Source organism: Haliotis rufescens, unplaced genomic scaffold (assembly GCF_023055435.1).
Source record: "Haliotis rufescens isolate VD_foot unplaced genomic scaffold, xgHalRufe1.0.p SCAF_11, whole genome shotgun sequence".
NCBI lineage: Eukaryota > Metazoa > Mollusca > Gastropoda > Lepetellida > Haliotidae > Haliotis > Haliotis rufescens.
In genome coordinates this window covers 33,458,008-33,478,396 of record NW_025963791.1, presented here as the reverse complement: position 1 = coordinate 33,478,396, position 20,389 = coordinate 33,458,008, and the positions used below count along the sequence as shown (strand labels likewise).

Genomic DNA, 20,389 nt, shown 5'->3' with positions numbered 1-20,389 from the left:
TGAAGGAAACATATTCAAACAACCTGCCAGAATGACTATTGACACAAATTACGCACCCCCTCCCTACCCCCACCCACCCACTCTTGCCAGAGACAAAAACAAATGAATGAAAACGATATTTTAATAAGAGAAATAATGAAAACAGGTATCATTGATATTTGTTTTCCCAACGTTAGAAATAATTAGAAACTGTTTTCGTAAAAATGTGGCTCTTACATCGACATGTTAATATGGGAGGTAAAAAATGCAATTGATAGGAAATAAAACCTTGCAGCCTTTACCTCGAATTGTGGATAACATTGATGTCATTTGATAAAGAAATGAGTTCCTCAACTGGCAAGCTTCGTGCTCCTAGCAGCAAGACAGGCTGTATAGTTACTTAATCCGTCATTCAATTGTGAACTATTACAAAACCTACAAACTATTAGAATTGATTCTGTAAAAGTGATACTTACTACTGGCACAGTTATACCCTGTGTATCCAAAGCGACAGTAGCATCTGTAAGAGTTGTTGACTCCCCTTAGACAGGATGCACCATTCAGGCAAGGATTGCTCAAACATCCAAAAGTGGAATTTCCTGGAATGAGAAAATGTACAATTATATGTGACTGAAGTGTAGCTTGAAGTGTGAGATAAAAGCCTGAGCATTAGAATGATCATTGAAGGAAATCACTCCATAATGAAAATGAGCCTAATGTTAACTTACTGTATGTACAGTTGGCTCCTGTGAATCCTGGTCTGCAGGAGCAGGTGTAATTTCTGTTGCCTCTGCTGATACAAGTTGCACCATTCATGCAGGTGCTGTTTCCACAGGCATTGCTTGTGTTCCCTGGAGAAAGAAAGTGTTTTCGATGTAGTTCTATAGAGAAGAAATCTTTGGAATTAAAGCTTAGAACGACACTTCAGCAAGACGACATTACAACAGGTACCACTAATTACTAATGTCGACAGAAATGAATTCATTGATCATGTCCGTTTGATCAAGCAACAGTTTGTGAAAAGAAATATGTTTCTGGGTATGTTTGTGTAAAAATATATTGGTTCAATGAAGACTTGGTTAAGAAATCAATTTACAGCAACATGACCCCTTTGATGTTTGAAATGTTGTAAATGTGTGCGGATATTTTTGGGTTGATTTTTGAAAATAGCATGTCTCTTAGTAAGATACCCATCAGGAGTTGTGTATTATGTGCTTTTTAAAGAACAAATAAAATGTTCTAAATGAAATTATTTGAACAATAATAAAACTATACAGAGGGATTCTTTCACAGCTGACTAAGTGCCAGCACATCTATGTTTCATATAATGTCGCTAACTTAAGATATTTCCAATTAATAAATGATTATGATGATATCAATTGAGAGGTGTAGACTATATATATTTCTATTAATTTGAAAGATATATTATCCAAGAAAACTGTCATTGCAGAGGAAGTTACTAAATATGACACTTCGCTTGTCAATATGATGCGCGATGCTATCCTACTTTGTGTCCTTTACATGGAGTTTCTGTGCTCCATGTTCCCTCGCACTTGCTTAAGTCATGAAAACTGGGTGAGTGACTTACGCTGCCAGTCGAGCAGGTCATGTTCCCTTTTTGTGAACACCTTGTGTGACAGTGACTTTCAGTCAACCGTTCATATAATTTTCATCATAATACTTTTATTCCCAATGGAATATGTTTCGGCAGATATTCGAAAATAATTATTCACTGGTGTTGACGTTTTTCACTGTGTGTGGAAACTCGAATTGTAATGTTAAAATAGAATAGAAAAATCTTTTTTTGTCACAAGGAAACGAAACGTTTTTTTTAAAAGTCTACCAAAGTAAGGTTCTCATACTTCAGGCATTCATGAAACAAGGCTATTTTGGTAAATATTAAATGGTTTTTTTTAAAACAAAGTGAAGAGATAATACTGTATGACCGATCAAGGTTATTTCACAACAGTTTCCTGGTATATAGAAATTATAATGAATCAAGCAACATTCATGTTCACGCCAAGAACATTTCATTCAGTTGTGTAAGCCGTCATCAAATAACTGTTTCGCAAAACATTTGAAACATTTAAACAAAGGTTTCTTTGGAATCTTAATCAACACATAGTCACATGTTGGAGGAAACATATTCAAACAACCTGCCAGAATGACTATTTACACAAATTACGCACCCTCCCTCATCTTGCCGGTGACACTGCGGTGAAACGGGACAACAAGGTTTAGGTTAGCAGACTTTCTTGCCACAAAGTCTGTGTATTTTCCATTAGATTTATGCACTGCACAATCCCGTTCTATTCCTTCTTCAGAGAAATACTGTTGAGAATACTAATTGGATCGTGTCGCCGTGTTATTCTCGGTGTTGGTCGTGGTTTGGAATAGGTTTAACACGTAAAAGGAATGCAGGAATTAACGACAGCTCGACACACACGTGTCAGAAATGTGTTCGTCTTTCTAAGGCTTGAACGCGTGTTTCAGTTGGAATATATGACAGATTAACAGTTTTTAGTCAGAGTACATATCGTCATTGCCCGTGTTGTTGACATATCAGTCTGTGACATGTCTTTATGTGGAACATAATTTGTTTAAACTAGCCACTATATACCACCTCGAATTTCATTTTAAAATTGAAATATAGATAAATTGCAAAATAGTACAGCGTGTAAGCTTGTTATTCAATTTGTATATGAGTCATATTGTTCACTAGTAACGCTTACGTATTTTGGTTTATGTGAATGTGTGAAAAAAAAACAATTGGCTATCTAAATTAAGCATGCTGATGTATGTATCTGAAGGTTGTTTCAATTCTATTAATAAAAAAATCATGTGTAGATAGTGTAAACTAAAAAATACTATTACCGTTAGATGCACGGACAAGCACTGTGACGTTAGCTGTTGTTGCCATTCCACCTCCATCCTTCAAGAGGCAAATAATGAGATTATAGATTAGGGCATTGTCATCAGCTGATAAGGATAAGTATGATAAAAACATGGCAAATGGGTCACATATTATTAACAATAATTACATAAGATGTTCTGAAAATGTTCTGAAATACCGACAGGAACCACTGGAATATGCTGTCATTTACTCAATCAATACAGTATTTCAATCTGAACACATTTTTGAGAAACTACATCCTTTCTGGAGTGAAAGTTATGCCAACTGTGAACATGGGCTACCCACCACTGCTGTGACAATGAGGGTCACATTTCGGTTTCCTGGTAGTTTTCTCTTCAGGTAAATAGAACCATCTGAGGGATTCATGCTGAAGAATGTCTGCATGGATGAATTCACAGTCTGTGGAGAAACATGCACAAAATGAAACGTTAAAAAAACAAAGCATTGTATTACATACTGACTAGCAATAAATTGATGATTTGTATGTAATCGTAATAAGATTTAATGGACTATTCAGTATAAACAAGTTTCTGAAGGAATAAGGAATACCAAAACCATATAATTATTTGTAAAACAAACCAAGGATGCCGTATCATTTATATGCTTAATCATTATTTAGTACCGCCAGGAAAATCAAATGAATTCTTCAGCCATACTTAGGGCAAATCAAAGTACTCATGATGTTGACTAGGATTTTTTGATGGCAGAAAGGGCCGCCAAAGATAATGACTCGGGCTGCTCCCTCCTTTTGAACTGACACTCTGGGAGTACAAATACTGCAGTGGTGTTTGTTGGGGGAAATACTGTAGTGATGTTTGTGGGGGGAAATACTGTAGTGATGTTTGTGGGGGGAAATACTGTAGTGATGTTTATGGGGGGAAATACTGTAGTGATGTTTGTGGGGGAAATACTGTAGTGATGTTTGTGGGGGGAAATACTGTAGTGATGTTTGTGGGGGGAAATACTGTAGTGATGTTTGTGGGGGAAATACTGGAGTGATGTTTGTTGGGGGAAATACTGTAGTGATGTTTGTGAGGGGAAATACTGTAGTGATGTTTGTGGGGGGAAATACTGTAGTGATCTTTGTGAGGGGATTTACTGTAGTGATGTTTGTGGGGGAAATACTGTAGTGATGTTTGTGGGGGGAAATACTGTAGTGATGTTTGAAGGGGGAAATACTGTAGTGATGTTTGTGAGGGGAAATACTGTAGTGGTGTTTGTGGGGGAAATACTGTAGTGATGTTTGTCAGGGGAAATACTGTAGTGATGTTTGTGGGGGAAATACTGTAGTGATGTTTGTGGGGGAAATACTGTAGTGATGTACGTGGGGGAAATACTGTAGTGGTGTTTGTTGGGGAAATACTGTAGTGATGTTTGTGGGGGAAATACTGCAGTGATGTTTGTGGGGGAAATACTGTAGTGATGTTTGTGAGGGGAAATACTGTAGTGATGTTTGTGGGGGGAAATACTGTAGTGATGTTTGTGGGGGGAAATACTGTATTGATGTTTGTGGGGGAAATACTGTAGTGATGTTTGTGAGGGGAAATACTGTAGTGATGTTTGTGGGGGAAATACTGTAGTGATGTTTGTGGGGGAAATACTGTAGTGATGTTTGTGGGGGAAATACTGTAATGATGTTTGTGGGGGAAATACTGTAGTGATGTTTGTGGGGGAAATACTGTAGTTATGTTTGTTGGGGGAAATACTGTAGTGATGTTTGTGTGTGTGTGTGTATGTGCGTGTGCGCGTGCATGTGTGTGTATGGATACCGTAGTGTTGTTTCTCGTGCTCAGTCAGTGTGTGTGTGTGTGTGTGTGTGTGTGTGTGCATGTGAATACTTTGAATACAATAGTAATGTCTGTGGAAAAACATACTGTAGGGGTATTTGAGGGGGAAATGCTGTCGTGCTGTAGACTTTTTTTATTGTCTCTTTATATTCATGTAGTGCTGTTTGTAGGCGAAATACGTACCCGGAATGAATATGAAACACGACCGTTATTTCCCGAATCCCTGTCGATGGCAAAAACAGATCCAATCCTTAGGCCTGGAAGTGATGACTGAAATACAACATAATCATGTCATATCACAGAAGACAACTTGTTCAGTGATAACATTGTGAGATGACACTACTTTGATCTCATACGTTCTACGATGGAATTTATACCATTCTGGTTTATTAACATATAACAGTCGTTACACAGCAATAATTATGATCAAACCACGACGATAGCCAGTGTTGTTCGCGTGTCATCACTGATGTTCAGTGATCCATTCATAAAGTTTCACCGCTAATTTGCCTTTTACGCCCTACGATATCGGTTTCCGCTGATAATCGAGACTGGGTATTCACTGGGGTTGACGTTTGACATTTATTAAGGATTTTGTCTTCAGGAAGCCTGTAACTCACGTTTCCAATTATAAATGTCGTGTTCCTCCTGACGAACATTGGTGGGTTGTTGTTTGCACTCACAACATTCACGATTACCGTTGCTGTAGACTGTAAACATAAAAAGGTAAACCACATTTTCCATGCACTGTAGCAAGGTGTTAATGCATGACAAAAAGACATGTAAAGGTTTGCTAAAACGCATATGAAGGTAAGATGGTGATTCTATAACGAATATGACAGTAAGATGGTGATTCTATAACGAATATGACAGTAAGACGGTGATTCTATAACGAATATGACAGTAAGATGGTGATTCTATAGCGAATATGACAGTAAGATGGTGATTCTATAACGAATATGACAGTAAGATGGTGATTCTATAGCGAATATGACAGTAAGATGGTGATTCTATAACGAATATGACAGTAAGATGGTGATTCTATAGCGAATATGACAGTAAGATGGTGATTCTATAACGAATATGACAGTAAGATGGTGATTCTATAGCGAATATGACAGTAAGATGGTGATTCTATAACGAATATGACAGTAAGACGGTGATTTTACACACTATTCTTTCTTATTATCAAAAAGCAATACAGACAAATAATACCTATCTTCAAGAAACATCGGAATAATATTCGCAATTGGAATCGTTATTCAATTGAAGAGCGGAACTGACATATTCAATAACTTCATAATGCTTATGGAAAAAAATAAAAATAGTATATTGAATTGAATATACAAGTTATTTCATGATATCAAAGTTCGAATATGTATTAATTTTTGTCATGAATATGGAACATTCAGCCATTACATCAGCAGGCTGCTTGGTATGTTTTGTTCTATAGCCATTCATGTACCATTAGACCGCCTCCGTGGTAGAGCGTCCGCCCGGAGAGCGGAAGGTCCGGGGTTCGATCCCCGGCCGCGTCATACCAAAAGACGTTAAAAGATGGTACTTGTTGTTACCCTGTCTGGCGTTCGGCATTAAGGGGCTAAAACAAGGACCGGTCGGCTCGGAGTCAGTCATGTTAAACTGCGGCATGGTATCTCAGTGGGCTGGCACTATAAAATCGGCATCAGTCCGGACTAGTACAAGCAGACACACACACACAAGTTCATGCACGTCGCTATATAAGTGCAATAATCTTGGACGCGACGTTAAACCCCATTTCACACCACCACCTCATGTATCATTACGCCACAAGCCGACGACTCAAGTCACATCTCTGTACTGTATATGGTGTATATGATATATGTATATGTATATGATATAAACCATCATTATGATCATATTAAACTTAGGTATCATACCGTTGATTGGCCATCCTCTGCAGTTACATACAGAACTTCTCGCGGAGTCTGTAAAACAAAAATAATATGTGAATAATTTACGAAAAAAACCCAACTATTACCGATGCTGTAAGAAACTGTTTACCTAGTACCAATGAATGCAGTTCTTCTGATAAAGAACTATTCATGCAACCATCATGTGATTAAACTGTCAGGAAAATCTTCATGTGAAATAAATAATTATATACAATGATTGCCAATGCATCGTTGTTACAATGTGAGGTATGCTAGTCAAAAATCCTTTTAAAGACATTACGCCACATAGCTTCCCGTATTACCAGACCAGACCCCTCATGAAGATAGAAATGTAACACTATCACGAAGAAATATGTCTACGTGTTATTTACAGTTTTAAACAAGCTTTTAGACTTTAGACTGGACATGTATCACAATCACGTGTGTGAAGCCCATTTCTGATGTCCCCCCTACTCACACACACGTGATATTGCTGGAAGCAATGTTTCGGATTCTTACCCGTTGTCTGTCAAGAGACTGGCGAAGGTAGAGCATAACGAAACGACCAGATGAACTTTGACCTGATGGATTACCCAGTCGGAAGCGTTGCCCGTTTTGTGAGTCACGTAGATTAAAAGTGATCTCCTCTGGCCCATCGTCATCAACAGCTATCAGCTGTCCAATTTCATAACCTTGTAGAAAGTAAAAATGAAACAAACAAGAAATTATTACTCGACGGAGGCATTTTTTTCATACAGGTGTCATAGTTGTGTTTTGGCCTCACGTTTATAATGTTTCTGCGACTGTTTTCAGCCAAGTATCGTTTTGATAACGTTTATAATGTTTTGGTCAAATCCAGTTTTCAAGTGTATACTTTCTTTTGCCTGGCAGTGTATTTCGACTGTATTCAGCCACTGCATTTCACACGTCACAGACGATATCACTTCTTCCTATCAAAATAAATGTGTTTGCATTTACCACGCGTACAACCTGATGTGCTTACCGGCTGGCAGGCCCTCTCTGACTGTGAAGGACGCTCGGCTGGTGAACACTGGGGGGTTGTTGGTACCTGCAACAAAACGAAATTATTTTATATCTTTGCAAATTAATCAATCAATTAATCAGTATGTTCATGCGAAAGCCTTTGGTCCATTTAGAATATCTTGCATACAGTATTACGTTAAATCCTTGGATTTCCCTTTGGTCTATCTTACATTAACAACCGCCTCATTGGTCTAGTGGTAGAGCGTCCGCCCGGAGAGCGGAAGGTCTGGGGTTCGATCCCCGGTCGCGTCATACCAAAAGACGTTAAAAGATGGTACTTGTTGATACCCTGTATGGCGCTCGGCATTAAGGGGCTAAAACAAGGACTGGTCGGCTCGGAGTCAGTATACTGTGTCGGAGTGGGGTATTCATGTTAAACTGCGACATCTCAGTGAGCTAGCACTATAAATCGGCATCAGTCCGGACTAGTACAAGCAGCCACACAAACACACACACGTACATGCACGTCGCTATATAAGTGCAACAATCTTGGACGCGACGTTAAACCCCATTTCACCTCACCTCTTACACTTACAAAAATAGAACTTGCAGAAAAGAGGGGATGGGAACTGAGTAGATGAAAAGTGAGAGATAGAAGGAAACATCAGGGAGAAATAAGCGATACGAAATAACTTGACCGAATGTGAGGAGAAGAAACGAAGAACAATAGGTTAGGAGGGCCCAGCTGGAGGAAGATACAGCTACAATATTAGATGGTTGAAGCATACTGAGGAACACACAGCAGTTATGAGGATATATGGACAAAGCTACCATGAATCTGGAAATAACTCGATTCTGATTGGTCAATCAGAGGTTATCAAATCACAATAAACCCCTCTGATTGAAACAACCGATTTGACCACCGCATCCCCATGGAAGCTAATACTTATAGAATAGTACTTTTGTTTCGTCATTGTCGGGAGTCATACTTTGATAATTACATTTAGATTTATAGGTTACAAAACCGAGCTAAAATTTAACACAGGCTCAGTTCCAAATACAAATAAGGGCGGTTAAATCTACAAGTAACCTAGCCCTAAATTGAAAACAGTATGTTTATCTCCTGATAAACGTTTTCCAAATTGGAATAATAAAGACGTAAAAGTGACAAAAAAACTTTCCATAATCGTGAATCTCTGCTAAAAGAAAAAATGGATGATGGCTGCAGCGAGTCATTGTACGTTACAAAATGAGAATAGATCTTACCTGTCGTATCATCGGGGTTAAAGATGCTTGGTGGTAGTTGACTGTACACTGGAAACAAGGAGAAAAAATATATTGTCGGACGTCTTCATGCTTGTCATCATACACCGATATAGGGAATTAAAACAGTCAGTATGCGTCAATAGATACAAGAATATGAAGAGTGAGTGAGTTGGGTTTAACGCCGCTATTAACAGTATTCCAGTTATATCGAGGTGTGTCAGCTTAATGTGGAAGGAAAGCCCGAAGTGATGCAGGTCTCAGACGTTTACCGCTTCTGTGAAACCAACGAGCACGTGTATGGTACTGACAAACCTAGAAATATAATCGGGTCGAACCGGGATTCGAACCCACAATCATAGGTTTCTGGCGTGCCCAATGGACGCAACTCTGCACAACGAATCGCGGCGCTCAAGTATGTGATGACTTCTACTACATATACAAGTTCCTGTGCACCCACCTGCTTTGAAGAGGAGACAGAACAGACGAAAACGGGTCAGCGATTCGGATACCGGGCTTTGATTTGTATACAGCTGTGAATAAACAACTTGCATAACAATACACAGGGATATGATCAGTATCTTGAAAGTTTATTACCAATAAATATAATCATGGACAATCTACCAATAAAAATACTGTATTAAAATAACAAAAAACAAACAAAATATTTATACAATATAAAACGCTTCAACATAAGAACAAAAAGATACATTTGTGAGTCTTTAGCAATATTCCAGCAATATCACGGTCGGCGACACCAGAAATGGGCTTCACACATTTTACCCATGTGGGGAATCGAACCCGGGCCTTCGGCAAAAGGAGCGAAGACCTTAACCACTAGGCTACCAAGTTAGATACATTAGCATTCTACTAGTTATGCCTCTCTGATTAAGGATAAATAGAAATTGTTACAATGTTTCTTCAAGGTCTCCCAATACGTGATGAACACCAATACTTACATCACAAAGAGTCTCGGTCAGAAGACGAAGATTGGAAACTACTGCCTGAACATCTGGCGGATCTGAGTACAATACAATCATTATAATTACCATAGAAATGTATGTAAAAGATATATAGTCTTATATATTATGTTGGTGATAAGACTCGGTTATAAATATGGCCATTAACCTTAAACCTTCTATAGGTATAACCTCCATAGACCACTAGGGCATCCTTGCACACCGTGGCATTAGAAACATAACTTGTGTACTGTTATCAAAGAAATGGAGGTGAAATGGTAACGATAACATGAATCTAATGGTAAAAGTGATTTCCAAGTTCGCCTTATAGTGAAAAGTTCACTGTTTAAGTGAGAACAACGTACTGGAAAGGAGCCCGGTAGTGTTGAGTCCGGTAAGCATGGGTGACACAGGGTTGATCACCTGTAGCGTGATGGTAGCAGTGGTCTGTGGACAGATGCACGGAATACAGGCTCAGAACAAATAAACATCGTGGATATATCGACAGATCCATAGAAAGCAGTGACTGGGTGACGTTTACACCGCTTTGAACGGTATTTGGGTTATATCATGGCGTGGTAACTTGATATGGGAGGAATGTCCGAGGTTTAGTTTGGTTCTACACACAGACACACAGACACAGACACACACACAGACACAGACACACACACAGACACAGACACACAGACACAGACACACACAGACACACACACAGAGAAATTTTATACAATATTTCTTGTATATCATGAATGTGAGAGCAAGATGGAATATATATTTGCGCTCGTGTGAAACCGTGTAAGTTGAAGAGTACTGACCCTTGATCTTCCATCCGATGCCACGATGTACAGGGATTTCGTCGAAGGTGGCTGAAAGTAGCGTTACAGGTGACGAGTGGGATTCAGACAGCTAGAACTATATATGGTCGAAACCATGGTGATAAGTGTTTAACGTTAAGACTAATGGAACACATAACAGTGTTTCAACTTATACACTTCTTAAGCTTGTATTATACTTAAAATTTACGATAGCTTGATTGGGTAGACTATTATCGGGGGAAAAACAATCACGAGTACTGAAAAAATGACCACAGGTAAAGTAGCATTCCGGTGCACAGTTCCTCCCACAATGTATCAGGAACTGCGGGGCAAAAGGAAGTATACTCTTGAAAACTAGATTTTACCGAAACCTTAAAAAGTTTATCAAAACTATACCAGGCTGTAGGTCACCGAAACAGAAACTTAAGGCCACAAACACAACCATGATACCCGTATCAACTACATATCATCTGTTTCGAATAACCAATTCTTGTTTGTTTCACTCATAGCCACCAGAGAGAGAGAGAGAGAGAGAGAGAGAGAGAGAGGGAGAGAGAGAGAGAGAGAGGGAGGGAGGTATACCTCTGCCTCCAGGCTGGAACTAAGCTGTACACGTATGGACGACCTTGAGCCTGGTACAGAGTTTAGTTGCACCAGCTGGTTGGTGGCGAAGTCGGAGATGAAGAAGTTGACGGGAGACGGGCCATCGACGTCCACGGCGTTCAAGGTAGTAATGTTGGTACCTGGTGTTGTGACGGGGCAGACAGTTTAGTGCAGTCTTGGACATATACTGGTCCTCTTATACACAATATGCCTTATACGCTGTACGTCCTTGCTTGTACATAACACTGCAGCAGCTTAGTTCTGGCAGAAGTGCCAAGACAAATATTCCCAACATTGATACACTGTGTAATCACTGTCCCTGATTTGTTTATTTGTTTGTTGTTTAACGCCACATTCAGCAATTTTCAAACAACGACGACAGTCTGTACCAGACAATCCAATGATTGACATCATGAGCATAAATCTGCGCTATTGAGATACAATGACCTACATCAACCAAATCACCGAGCCTGACCACCAGATTCCGTTAGTCGCCTCTTACGACAAGCATGGTTTGAATACCTATTCTTACCCGGATCGTCACGGGGACAAGCATGGGTTATTGAAGACCAAGTCTAACCCGGATCTTTCGGGGCTTGCTATCCATGAACATAATCCTGCTGTAATATTACTGAAAGGAAGCTCCCACATTCTTGCTGCCCCTCGACGTATTGTTAACGACGAGGAGTGTTCCTAAACGCGAGTATATTTAACACTAAAATACTTGTCATCGAGTTCTTGCCATCCCTTATCATGATTTGTCGTGACGGTTGGTGACATTCCTTTTCATAGACCAGCATGAACGTGAACGATGAATGACAAACGTATATCTACATAAATATACACTCGTAAGATGCCACCCTGTTTAACACTAAACGAATCAGCCACACTAGTGCATACCATTACTCTGTAGTATGTTTGACCAGGGCAATTAGATGTTGTCTCGACAGCTGGGATGTAAATAAGAGAAACTGTCGCTCTGAATAGGTCATTCAATCATCTGAGCTATGTGCGTTTGTTTAAGTGTGGGTGTCTAACCTGGGACGTATGTCCTGATTGTTTAGGTCTTGTGTTAACCCTGACACGAGACATAATAGATTACATCATTTACATAGGTATGTGGGATACACTTTCGGCATTCCGTTATGTAGCTATTTAACCGGCATGCGTGGGCAGACACTTACAAGATAATGATGCATCTTATTGATTATCGAGTATGTCATACAATGAAAAGGAAAATGTGCAATTAACAACCATACAATTCATATTAAATATATTCAAACACGGATTGGTTTGAAATGTAATTAGCCCGAATGAGTGAGTGAGGATGATTTAAGCCAATTCTAGCAATAACTGCGGGGTAAGACCAAAATAAACTTCACACACTGTGCCAATTTTGGGAATCGAACTCAGGTCCTCCGTGTCCTCCGCTTTAAAGTCATTCACAATGAAGGCTACTCTTCCTACCCCAGAATATGGAAAGTAGTAATAGATTTGAATATTGGACGGATGTATGAAATTATATGCATTGATTATGACTGTAATATTTAGAATAAGTTTAACAAGACTGTACATAGTTATTAATGACATTTATAAACAGCATGTCCTCAGTAGAGGAACGTGATAAGTTTATGCATTCAGTATCAAAGGGTGGACTCGTAAGGGTTTGATTACTCTCAGTGAGACTCCGTTGAAGAATAAATACATGCTAAACCATATGTTTGGCAAAAAGGCTGACAAAGATTGGGACTGGGGGTCAAGGCACGTTACATTTTTTGTCACCGTACTCCAACGGCTTGGGGCTGTCCCCGTGCTATCTACAAGTGGTTCATCTGGTCAAGACTCGGATGCTCATTTGCTGCCATGCATGGGCGGACCTGGAGGGGTTTGGGGTGGGGGTGTGGATGGGGGTGGGGTTGGGGTTGGGGTTGGGGTTGGGGTTGGGGGTAGGGGTTGGACACCTCCTTTATAAAAATGCTGGATCCGCCCTTGTCGTGTAATGACTTTCGTGCTTTCAGCATTGATATGTACTATGTATTTACCAACAGGTGCTGTTTTGACCACACGGAGTGTCTGCTGACCGGGAGTGACCCTAGGTGCCTGATTTCCGACCTGTCCTGCAACACAAACATGAGAATCATTAGCAAAGAAATCATCACGCTATAAAACTTCAGAACGATCAAGCAGAGACAAAAAACATAAGGTTTTAACATGAAAAAGAATATATACTGTTTATGTGATGAAGAAAATCTGTTTTCCCAGTAGTTTCTCTAGTTCTGATCTTAACATAGCACTACCAGTATGCCCCATGTAAGTTGTGTTCAAATATTACGCGAACACTTGACATTCGTTAACGCTATAATAATAAGCATATTTAACTCCCTCATCTCAATTGTGTTTTCTCTTTTCACATAATTGCGATTCGTGTGGATAAACGATTAAATGTAGACGTCATATTGTAATACATTCACACAAACGCCTATTTTTGGTAGCAAGACTTTGAAGCAGTCAGTTACGTTCATTTAAACAAGCAGGTACGTTTTAACGATGGCTTTTTCCGTAAGAGTAAACTTCTAATTAATGAACTAACTTCTTGTAAGGCTGGCGTGTTGACGACGTTACGACATCCTTTATTTTGGCCACGTTCGCTTCCAAGCCACTACTCTACACGTGCAGCCGGTGTGAAAGGAACGTATTGCCCACGGGTGACATGCACACACAAACATTAACGTTTTAACCGATGATATTAAAGAAAAAGAATGAAGCACGTTCAGTGGTCTTAGGAATAATTGGTGAAAGTGACTGTTCCTGTTTCTTTACCTGAACTCGTATTGTCTCACCTGACACAACTGAAAAGCAGATCAAAAAGACCGCCGCCCAGGTAAGCGCGTTCCGTCGCATGTCGATACGACCTGTAAATGTTTAAAAAGGCTTGTTGAATGATCACAAATAAAATATATATGACATGATGTAAGTATCGTTCTTTCGATAAATGAAACCAGATTTAATGATATATTGGTTAACATGGTGTTAAACATGGCACTGTGTTATTTGTTCAAAATAAAAACTATTATTGTGTACACAGTCATGGACGTCTATATACGCGTTAACAGACATCCGAAATACATCATGAAGTTACCCAAATATTACAATACAGTTATCAACAATCGCCGATAGGTCATGTGAGTGGGCTGGGTTAAACAGTATTTCACTTATATCAAGTTATGACAGATGAATCTATAACACAACACAAGTCACCACTTTGACATACACAAGTACATAGGATTGTTTCTTTGGTACTGTTAAATGAAACTGGGGATAAGCCTACAACAAATAACATCAATCTTTTCAAAAATAGAACTATTTTGCCAATGTTTACTTCTTTAATACTGAGTATTAAAAGAAATTCTTGTGAAATATAGGTTATGGACCTTCTACCGAAAGGACCATGTAAACAGAATGCTTAAGACTAAAAACAGTTACTTGTTCAAACGGTCATGCTTCACACACGTTTGTTCTATCACACAGCTGTGCTCCAGAGACCGGGGTGTCATTAAACAAGAATAAAGTAATACTGAAAACATGGTAATACTATCCCAGGTTTATGAACAACAGCTAGTTCTATAAATAGATGACAATAGACAGGATCAAAAGGAACACTGATTAATTAAATAGTTACATGGGTGCGTCATTTAAAGCCAACTATACGTGAACAGAAGAAATATTGTTGGGATCGAAAGCATGGTGATACAGCTTGGATGTCAGTCGATCTCAGCATGTGATGCCACGCGATTCCAGAACTAATTTTATTTAGAGACAAAACTGATACTGGAGTAGGTATCAGTTTAAATCTCTTCCTAGATTCTATCCCACCACATGGGAAATGGGTCAGGGTGAGTGGCACTTCCTTGGGTGTGGTGTCATATTACTGACTAAACACAAACCTCACGCACCGCCATAATCTACCCACTTAAATGTCAGCATACATAGATTTGTTATTTACTTAGGAAAACATCTGTAAAAACAGATTTTATGTTTACACATTTTAATTGAGGGGCAACAGAAAGCATACCGAAGTTTTTTTATGAAATTAAAATTTGAAAGAAATGTTGAGTGTGACTTTGTCTATTCAAAAATCCTTTAGTTCTGCCAAAAATGTAAAAACGTTTTCTGTGGCTGGGTAATATTGTGTAAAACTACATTGGATCAATGAAGACTGGGTTAAGAATGAATTAGCAACCACATGACCCCTATCATGGTTGAAATGTAAATTTGTGCCGATAATCCCCCATATTTATTGATTTTTAAAGACAAGATGTACAAGATACCCATAACAATTGAAAGTTTTAAATCAGATTATCTTTAAAAATATAAAACCATGTAGACATATTTTTGGAGTGCTAACTGGGCGCCAGTAGAGGTCATTGTTGGGATAAGATATCCTTAAGTTGAGATATTTAAAATTGAAAATCAAACATTTGAAAGGTTTAAAGTTTCTGAGTAGGTATACAAAACTGATGACGGTACGTCTGTATTTGTAAATGGTATGACTCAAGTTACCCTTTTATGCTTTAAGTAGTTCATATGCGACATTGCATTCTCACGAACTGAATAATCTTGAAATAACGTCTTGAGCTTAGAGATCACAAAACACAAAGAGCACACATCGTACAGGTGTAGTTTCATACTTCCAAGCTTATGTTGAATGTCAACACGGAACGAACAGTCACTAAGGCGTATCAAGGCTTTAATAGGAAGCTTTCCAAGGCAAATGGGGTGTGTATGTACATAGCAACCCCAATAGAATGAAGGGTTTTGTGGTAACTCCCAGTTTTGAAACCCACGTTACTCACTGTATACAGAAGTGTCAGGTATGAATCCAGGTCGCGGTAGAGTCTGCACACAAACACACATGCAGTCATGGGCGTGTCGCTGTGGTAAGACTGCAGAGTGGGCCAAAATATGTTACCCTTGTGTACGCACAGATGTAGAGAAGCCATTGTGCTATTGTCTGGGCTGAAACTGCCTGTGAAGACTCAGGTTTCCTCCGTATGGGCGGAGTACGGCTGTACGGCGTCAGGCAATAATCACTTTTTTATACAAATTCTACGAGTGGCGGGTGCTTCCGGTAGAGCAGGACATGATTACCCTTTTCGCGAACACCTGGTGTCATCACTGACCTTCAGTGATCCATTCATATATATTTAACGCTTTTTTTGTCTTTTACGCCGAATTGAATCTGTTCGCCTGATAACCGAGCCTGATTATTCTCTGGCGTTGACAGTTTATACACATCATGAAAGGACTTATTAGTGCATGGTGAAATGTTACGCCGCCTCCGTGGTCTAGTGGTAGAGCGTCCGCCCGGAGAGCGGAAGGTCCGGGGTTCGATCCCCGGCCGCGTCATACCAAAAGTCGTTAAAAGATGGTACTTGTTACCCTGTCTGGCGCTCGGCATTAAGGGGCTAAAACAAGGACTGGTCGGCTCGGAGTCAGTGTACTGTGTCTGAGTGGGGTATTTATGTTAAACTGCGGCATGGTATCTCAGTGTGCTAGCACTATAAATCGGCATCAGTCCGGACTAGCAAGAAACACACACACACACACACACGTGCATGCACGTCGCTATATAAGTCTTGGATGCGACGTTAAACCCAATTTCCCCACCTCACCTGATCTGTTACCCTAACGGAAACGAAGTGAGTGAAAGAGATTTGGTTAACGATGCTTTAAAGATTATATCAGTTTTGTCATGGCATTGGTGTGTCAAGCTAAACAAATGCAGGTCGTAGGCGTTTAATACGGATCATTATTGGTTGATTCTGGGATTCGAACCAACAGTTTGCACATCCTGGTACTGCTTCAGGGCACAGGTCTGCACAGCGAAATTGAAAAGGATGTAGGGGAACCAGTTTTCAATATTGCTTACGTCTTTTTGGATTACAGTAAACTACGGTTATAACGAACTCAAAGGGACTAGTAATTTTAGTTCGTCATAACCGTAGTTCGTTATAAGCATATATACAGCATAACTACAGCATATAGTCGGGACTAAAAAGTTAGTTCGTTATATCCGTTAGTTCGTTATAAGCGTATTCGTTATAACCGTAGTTTACTGTATAGTCTAATGTTTTGGGAAGTGGGTTTTGTAAACATGCATATCAGAGCATTATCTCATGACATGAAGCTTACCTCATCCATTGTTTTTAGAACCGCTAAAGATTAAACTAACTGCAGGGTCTTTACAAAAAGGACAAAGCAACTTTTTACAACACTATCATGGGTAATATGCATTAGAATACTTTACGGGGCAGATGACTCCGTGATGTAACGTTGAAGGTGCCAAGGCAAGAGTACAAACTCATTATTGGAATTTCCCGTGAGTCGAAAATCCATAGCGCTGAAATTATTCTCAATCCTCTTAAAATGTTTGCCGACTTGAAACAAATTTAGTTAAAAGGACTTTCAATTATGTTCGGTAGTCATTGAAATACGTTTCATTATGCCTGACGCAGATAGTTTTCAACTGCATCTCATTACATTGGCGGAAGTCATATCATCATTCCGTTTTCATGCCACAGAAGACGTGGTGACGTTAGAGCAAAACGTTGACTTAGGCAACGTCTATTTAAGAAACCAGCACACTCGACTATGTATTTAAAAAATGTATTTCAGGGTTAGACCATTAATACCTTGTCAGCGAGATGGATTTAACACCGCGTCACCAATGTGGTAGGAATGTCTATTTTGTCGCAGATCGCGGGCGGATCCTGGCACAACTAAGGGATGTAACTCTAGACCATCTAATTCAACCATTAACATGTAACCAAGTCAACCTGCACCCATCCACGTGCACCATTCAGGGTGAACGTGTACCACATACTTAACGTGTGGGCTGGACCAGCACGGGCAAACCGTGAATAAACTTCCAAGCATAGCAACGGGTTAGTGGCACATATTTATGAGTGCAGCAGAAGCTATGTTCGGAATGCTTTTGAAAAGCTTGTGATACCTTTCGTTAAACATTAAATGACATTATTTTTCCCTACTTCTTTGGTTTTTCTGTTTCCGCTAAATAAGTTGTTATATTAACATTGTTACAAGACTGGCAATAATATAATAATAATGATTATAATAGGTTCATTTTAATAAGGCGTAAACTTATAACACAGGAGCATGCTTGTGCGAATATCATTGACAGTTTCACGTATAGAGGAGCGGCACAGTGTGCCAGTTGTTAAAGATTAGCATGCCAGAATCAGATGGCCGAGGGTTCGAAATCGTGATTGCGTTGCCTATGTCAATCAAGAACAATGTAGGGCATAATTGTATCATAGCCTATGGTATTCGTCTTCAGACATGATGCATGGGGTAGATATATGTATATACAAAACCTAATCACCATACAATAATTAGTCTCGAAGAGTGTGTGCCCAAACAGATTCCATAGGCATAAAAAGCAAAATAGAGATGAGAATTGTATGAATATGTTCACACAAAGGGTAAGCATGTCCTGCTCGACCCCTAGCACCCGCCACTCTCACCATTTTCATTAAGAAATTGAGTGCGAGGTGAGATCGTGAAAACCCGTGTGAAGGTCATAGCATTGGATAATAGCGTACATCATATTGACAAGCAACGCATCATATTTCGTAATTTGCTCTGAATGCTTACTCTGCAATTTCTGGAATAACTTAATCAGGACTTGATTGTAAAACCTTGATTGAAATTCTTACTTGTAAGTAAAAGGAATCTTTCCATGTTAATTGAAGCACCAAAGCAACTAAAAAGTGTATTCGACATAATCTGGAGTTGATTGTATACGGGAGATTCACGATTGAAAAATGGAAATCATCTCTCTTTTCGTAGCTCTTCGTACAAAAGTGCTAATATTTTGAAGGTCTATGCATAGATAAGGTCATTGAAAGGCATTTAAAACTGATTCACATAAGGAAGAGAATATATGGATGTCAACTTCTATATTATAAGGTACACAACGTTTCGGAGTATATGCTTACTCCTTCATCAGGTGGGTGAAGGAGTAAGCATATACTCGGAAACGTTGTGTACATGTACCTTATAATAAAAAAGTTGACATCCATATATTCTCTTCCTTGTATGCATAGATAGATACGACCCGCGAAATGTTTAGGAAATATTTCCAAACATGTGTCATCCACAACACAACGATAATTTAGATATCCTTTCAACTTAATCAAATGGTAAGATCTCACAAGGCTATTAAATTAATCCTCAACACAGGTTGAGAAAAACTATCAGCATATTTTATACTAGTTTGGATCTATTCAGTCGGCTTACCTTTCTCCATGAGTATAGATCCCCAGTGAAGGCCGTCGATTTGGCCTTTTTATAAAGCCTGCGTCCAGTACAAACCTGTTTGATCACATGATATGTGATTGCATATTTCCGGAAAGAGGGGTCCGAGGGTACTGCGGGTTTCAATTCACCAACCGGTGTGCAGAGCTGTAGTGTAAACACAGGGAACGCTAACCAAACGCAAGGGTAAACAAACGATCTACACTAGACATACGTCGGGAACCACACCACACATACACCCGTCCATGTCCGGTATCCCTCTCAACATTTTCGTGATTCATTTCAAATCGTTAGAGTTCGCGGTTACTCGTAATAGTGGATGATGGTAAAGATTTGTATCGCAGTGTCTGTACAAATTTACTTTCTAACATCAAACGTTCCATCTGTGAAGACGAGAGAAGGCATAACGTGTGTTTTTTCAGTGAGTGAGTGAGTGAGTGAGTGAATATGGTTTTACGCCGCTTTTAGCAATATTCCAGCAATATCACGGCGGGGGACACAAGGAATGGGCTTCACACATTGTACCCATGTCGGGAATCGAACCCGGGTTTTCGGCGTGACGAGCGAACGCCTTAACCACTAGGCTACCCGACCGCCCCTGTTTTTTTTCAAAATCGATGTTCTATCTTAACAGATTAAAATTTATACATTTCTTTCACAAATACATGTCGTTTGTGGGGCGGTCGGGTAGCCTAGTGGTTAAAGCGTTCCCCCGTCACCCCGAGGACCCGGGTTCGATTCCAGACATGGGTACAATATTTGAAGCCCATTTCTGGTGTCCCCCGCCGTGATATTGCTGGAATATTGCTAAAAGCGTCGTAAAACAAAACTCCCT

At 39.6% G+C, this 20,389-nt stretch overlaps 1 protein-coding gene across 3 annotated transcripts in view; it reads right to left on the bottom strand.

Annotated features, from left to right (window-relative positions):
• LOC124151214 (protocadherin-16-like) overlaps window positions 1–19,640 on the bottom strand; it is a 56,270-nt gene extending 36,630 nt beyond the window's left edge. The window contains exons 1-18 of one of the 3 annotated variants that reach the window (XM_048392633.1): window positions 19,537–19,639; window positions 14,058–14,129; window positions 13,260–13,334; window positions 11,197–11,357; window positions 10,615–10,665; window positions 10,165–10,246; window positions 9,800–9,861; window positions 9,301–9,373; window positions 8,844–8,891; window positions 7,597–7,662; window positions 7,113–7,285; window positions 6,600–6,647; window positions 5,301–5,390; window positions 4,864–4,950; window positions 3,179–3,292; window positions 2,854–2,911; window positions 708–830; window positions 456–578 (exon numbers count right to left, since the gene is read on the bottom strand). In XM_048392633.1, coding sequence (XP_048248590.1) covers window positions 456–578; window positions 708–830; window positions 2,854–2,911; window positions 3,179–3,292; window positions 4,864–4,950; window positions 5,301–5,390; window positions 6,600–6,647; window positions 7,113–7,285; window positions 7,597–7,662; window positions 8,844–8,891; window positions 9,301–9,373; window positions 9,800–9,861; window positions 10,165–10,246; window positions 10,615–10,665; window positions 11,197–11,357; window positions 13,260–13,334; window positions 14,058–14,129; window positions 19,537–19,546 — 1,516 coding nt within the window. In that variant the 5' untranslated portion in view covers window positions 19,547–19,639. Of the gene's footprint in view, window positions 1–455; window positions 579–707; window positions 831–2,853; window positions 2,912–3,178; window positions 3,293–4,863; window positions 4,951–5,300; window positions 5,391–6,599; window positions 6,648–7,112; window positions 7,286–7,596; window positions 7,663–8,843; window positions 8,892–9,300; window positions 9,374–9,799; window positions 9,862–10,164; window positions 10,247–10,614; window positions 10,666–11,196; window positions 11,358–13,259; window positions 13,335–14,057; window positions 14,130–19,536 lie in introns of all 3 variants that reach the window. The other 2 variants (XM_048392635.1, XM_048392634.1) reach the window with 2 other exon arrangements.
• Window positions 19,641–20,389: the final 749 nt, after the last annotated feature.